The sequence below is a fragment of the Pteropus medius genome, unplaced genomic scaffold (assembly GCF_902729225.1).
Source record: "Pteropus medius unplaced genomic scaffold, Ma_sr-lr_union100, whole genome shotgun sequence".
In the NCBI taxonomy this organism is placed as follows: domain Eukaryota; kingdom Metazoa; phylum Chordata; class Mammalia; order Chiroptera; family Pteropodidae; genus Pteropus; species Pteropus medius.
This window is the reverse complement of record NW_024356335.1, coordinates 4,045,704-4,050,553: the sequence shown is the minus strand read 5'-3', so window position 1 is coordinate 4,050,553 and position 4,850 is coordinate 4,045,704. Positions and strand designations below refer to the sequence as shown.

The following is a 4,850-nucleotide window of genomic DNA, read 5'->3' as shown; positions in this document are numbered from 1 at the left end:
TGAGCGCTGGACCCCGGTGCTGGCCTCTCTCTCCAGCTGGACCCTGTGGAAGCAGAAGTGCAGGAACGGGGGCCCTTGCTGCTCCTCTGGATCTGAGTTCATGGTTCACTAGCGAGGACCCCGCCCTTCTCATCAGGTGACCCCGTCCACGATGAATCATCAGTGTGTGGGGCCCAGGCTGGGTTGGAGCTTTAGTTCTGCTATTTCCCCATTTGGAAAGATCCTTATAGACAGACAAGTAGATCAAGCCTGTCATTGGCCGGCTGAGGCCAAGAGAGGGCAGTGCCCAAGGTTGAACAGCATGTCTTGGTGTTGGTGTCTTAGTGAAAGGCCCCAGGACCCAGGGAAGCTAAGAGCATCACACACAGTCACATAGCATGTCCAGTGCTCTCTCAGCCTGGCTGGGGAAGCAGCTGCTGGCCAGGAGCGTACCAGGTGGGGAGGAAGCCCTGACCTCACCTGCACCCTCTGTGTCCACACAAGAAGGCCAAGAACCCCAGCCCCGCCACGGGCCCACGGCCGCCAATGCATGAGCAATGCCTGGAACTCCTTGACTGCTCTGGTCACCTGTGTCGGCCCCTGGGGTCCTCATCTCAGGACACAGGAGAGAGGCGCAGTGCTGTTGGAGACCCGTTTAATGTGGACATTCAAGGCCTGGGTAGGATGGAGAGTGCCCAGGAACTAGGCAGGCAGGCAAGGTGGGTGGGTCGCAGGTCCACACCTGGACCCCGGAGGGGAGGCCCGGTGGTGGGGGCTGGCCCAGACACGCCGAGGGGAGTACCTGAAGGTGGCCCAGGCAGGAAGACCCACCAGGGGACCTGCAGGCCAGCCCTTGAGAAGATATGTAAGTCAGGTAGTGTGTGCCCAGGCCAGAGCCTGGCTCAGGAATGCAGGGTTGGGGCCTGTTGGGGGCTCCTGGAGCCTAGGGGCTGGCATCGCTGGGGGCCTCCCCGAGCTGCTGCTGGAACTCGAGGCGCGTCTGCCGGTTGGACTCAAGCAGCTCCTGGAGGCGGGCATGGAGGTGGTCGTTCTTCTCCTCCAGGTGGTCCAGACAGGAGTTGATCTGGTCCAACATGGAGTTGATGGCAGCATATTCTAGAAGGAAGAGGAAAGAGAACCAAGGTCCTGTGTCTCTCCAGGGCTCACGGATACCTTCCCTCAAATCGTTATCCCCCATCCTGCCTCCAGAAAGTCTTTGGCAAGGCCTACTCTTCCCTGAGCCTCTCCCCATCTGGAAAATGGGTGGATATCAAAAGAGGAAAGGCTTTGGATAAATAATACCTTGGCACACCATCCTTTTTTCTAGGGTTAGGATGGTCAGGGGTAGATCCGCCAGACAGTGTCCAGCCTAGGAAGTCCTGCCGGGTGCCAATCTCCTTTCTACTTCCTTTATCTGCCTAGAGGCCAGAGCCCACATGCCCGAGTTGGGTAATCAAAGCCTCTGTCCCCAGGCAGCTCTTCTATGGCTTCTGCCCTCAGGATAAAGTACCCAGAAGACTCCAAGGCCCCACTCCCCTCTCCAGCCCCATGTCCCATGCCTTTTCCTTTCCTCTCTCACATCTGCCTCAGGCCCCTTGAACGTGCTATTGCCTCTGCCTGGAATGCACTGTGTCCTGCTTTCCCTCCTCTCTTCCTGGATAAGTCCCACTCATTCTTCAAGTCTCAGCGTGGATGTCGCCAGAGGGAGCCCTCCCAATGGCCCAGACTGGATTACGCCTCTATTCCTGATACCCCTCCTAACACTTCCATGGCCCTCGCCTCCAGATTGACTTGTGATTGTTTGTGTGCTGGTCAGTCTTCCCTACCAGACTACAGAGTTCCGTGAGAGGTGGAAGGGTCTTGTTCACTGCTGTTTCTCAGAGGTCTTCACTGCCACACAATAAGCATTTGTTGAACGAATGAATGAATGAATGAATGGATGAATGAATGAGGCCTCTAACTGCCTGGCCTTTCTGCCTTTGCTTAACTGTTCCTGCCACCACCCAGAATGCTTCAACCACAACAGCCATTTAAGGACAAGCTCAAAACGCCCCTTCTTTTGAGAAGCCTTCCCTGGTCTCCACCAGAAACCATCACTCCCTCCTCCACAGCCGCTCCTGACCTGCCTCTCTCAGCAACACAATGTCCCTTAGGACCCAAGGTCTGGGCCTGTGCCCAATGCGGGACCCAGTTCTGAGCCAGTCCATGACTCAGATACACTTCGCTGCCAGCTTAGGACACAGGGGAAGTGGCTGACAGTGTTTGGAAAAGGCCAGGGCGGGAGGAGGGTGTCTGGGATGTGGGTAAGAATATGTCTGCATTCCGGAGGAAATGCATCCATCACCCAGAGCTGGCACACCTCAGAGAGGCCAGAGTCCTGGAAGGTCTGCTGGATCTTACAGCCCACCCCTCTTGTGGCACAGATGGGGAAATCGAGGCCCAGGAAGGAAGGGACCTGCCCAGGGTCCTCCACTTGGTGGCAGAGCGAACTTGGGGATCAGGGGCACTTGGGTTTCAGCTCAGCTCTGCCCCACCCCAGCAAGTTCCTGCAGCTGTCAGGGAAAGGGAAAGAACTGGGTAGCCGTGAGGATTCAAATATATCAAGAACTCAGGTAGGGTCTGGCCACAGCAAGTACTTAATAGATGGTCACTATTACCAATGTTTCACTTTGTGTCGGGAGACACAGCCAGGAGAAGGATTTGGAGAGGCAGGTATCTCCACACCACTGGGGCCAGGCTTTACCTGTCTCAAGGGCACTTTCCAGTTCCAAGCCTTCGCCTCCCTCCGCCCCACTGTGCTAAGTCCTGTGATTTTACCAGCATCCACTCAATGTGTCTGAGAGGCCCTTCTGGATGCTCCCACCACAGCTGCCAGCATGATTACACACACCTGGCCGCTGTTCACCAGCAGTGCCCAGGGCAAAGCTGGCCAGCCCACCACTTGGCCCTGTGGGAGGTCTTCTACCTCTATTAAATGCAAACCCTGGGTGACAAAAGTGTTATAAAACTATTGGGGTGACGGATGTGCAACTCTGCGAAGATTCTAAAACCCACTGAATTGTACAATTTAAATGGATAACCTGTATCATATGTAAATGATAGCTCAATAAAGCTGTTACCAAAACAAAATGCAGACTATACTTACCCCACATTTACTAAGCCCTGCACTCTGAGTGAATAAACCAATCGCTATTACACTAAAGAGAATAATAATAAGCACTTACTGAACACTTGCATGCTTGAAACCTACTAAGTATTTTCCATTTGTTTTCTCATTTAATTCTGACACATCTCAATGCAGGAGGCACTAATTATTTTGCACATGGGGAAACTGAGGCTCCAGAGGGTAAGAAAGGGAATTGATGGTTCACTCTCCACACGCCACCTCCCACCTCCCACCTCCCGCAGTGCTGTGCACGAAATAGGCTGCTCTGTAAGAAAGTGACATTCACCAGGGCTTCGGGCCACACGGGAAAAGGTGGTAGGGAACGCTGACTCAGCAGGACGGGCGCGCCCACCCAAGACAGCCCCTTCTGCCCAGTCCAAACCAGCCACGTCTGATCCCCTCACGAGCCACCATCCTCACAGGGGCTGAACGAAGTGGCTGGAGCAAATGCCAAAAGGGTGCGTGTCCCATAAGCCGCCTGTTTCCCCATTTATAAAACGAGGACGGTTGCCCACAGTTCTGGAATGGTGCGGTTTCCAGCGACCCACCCGCAGGTGCTCGCCCTGAACCCCGAGACGGCGCCTGTAGCTGCAACTCACCCAGGGACGGGGTGCGGCGGAAGGGCTCTGCGGTCCCTTCTAAGCCCCTATCCCGGACCCGATTCCCTTTCCCAGGGGTACCCCTGGTAAAGCAAAGGTCCCTTCGGCAGTTCCCCCTGAGTCACCTGCTTCCCCGAAGCTGTCGTCCTCGCCTTCCGCGCCCGCCTCCACCGGCATGCCCAGGTCCCCGTTGGGGCCCGACATTGCGGGCTCGGGCGCCGCAAGGGCCGCGAGAAGATGAGACGCGGCGACCGTCACGCCAGCAGAGCGCGCCGGGCGGAAGGCGGCGGCGGCGAAGGCGGCGCAGAGAGCGCGGGGCCGGAAGGGTGGAACCCGCGCCCCGACGCGCCCCGCCGCGGCCGGGAGCCCCGCGGCCTGAGCTCCGCCCCGCCCCGCCCCGCCCACAAAGAGAACCGCGTCCCCTCCCGCCGTCAGGCCCCGCACCCGCACTGCCTCACAGAGGCGCTCGGGCCCCCTCCCAGCAGCCGCGCTGGGCGCTCCCGAGGCCGCCTCCCGAGAGGCCTCGGTGCTAAGAAACTCAGCCCCTAAGCCAGGGCCAGCGAGCGGGATAGAGAGGCGGAGGCAGCTGGGGGACCCCCATTCTGCCCCCCTTCCGCGCCATCCTGCCTCTGAGGACCTGCGGGTGGGCGAGCCAGTGCCTCCGCATGGTCGAAATCTGAGATACGTGGTTTCTAAAAAATCCCTTATGGCTTCGGGAATTTTTCCTTTCACAGTCGAGGTCTGTGTGGCAGAGTGCTGCGTGTGGCTGTCGGTCAGGCAAGGTTGAGGGATAAGACGGGCCCAGCCGCTATCATCTGGAAGAGGAAAGCCTGCCCAAAGCCACCCAACTACCAGGTGTTGCTCCTGAGCTGGACCCAGCGGCGCCATCGCTGCTAGGGGTCCGATCCCCGTCACGGGATCAGCTGAGAATGAAGCCCATGTCCCACCGGAGAGGGGCTCACTTACTGGAATCCTGTAAGCTATGGCCACCAGGAGGCCCCATGGCTGCAGCAGTCCTTGATCTCACACTGGTTATTCGTAGGCCTAACTTGGGATAGGGGTCAGTCGGGCCCAGTAATGTTTCTTGACTATGACAATGGGGAGGG

The 4,850-nt window shown here is 57.6% G+C and overlaps 1 protein-coding gene across 1 annotated transcript; it reads right to left on the bottom strand.

The window, feature by feature from the left end:
- Positions 1-617: 617 nt before the first annotated feature.
- BBLN (bublin coiled coil protein) lies at positions 618-4,075 on the bottom strand. Its single transcript, XM_039861566.1, has 2 exons — positions 3,870-4,075; positions 618-1,095 (listed from the first exon to the last, which is right to left on the bottom strand). Exons 1-2 carry the CDS (start codon positions 3,946-3,948, stop codon positions 923-925), a joined length of 252 nt encoding a protein of 83 aa, XP_039717500.1. The 5' UTR covers positions 3,949-4,075; the 3' UTR covers positions 618-922.
- Between the last annotated feature and the right edge of the window lie 775 nt (positions 4,076-4,850).

Bases quoted from the DNA above. Each gene is read 5' to 3' on its own strand.
- BBLN (XM_039861566.1), bottom strand. From the start codon at position 3,948: ATGTCGGGCCCCAACGGGGACCTGGGCATGCCGGTGGAGGCGGGCGCG. The intron at 1,096-3,869 runs GTGACTCAGGGG...TCTTCCTTCTAG, and splicing joins CGACAGCTTCGGGGAAGCAG to AATATGCTGCCATCAACTCC.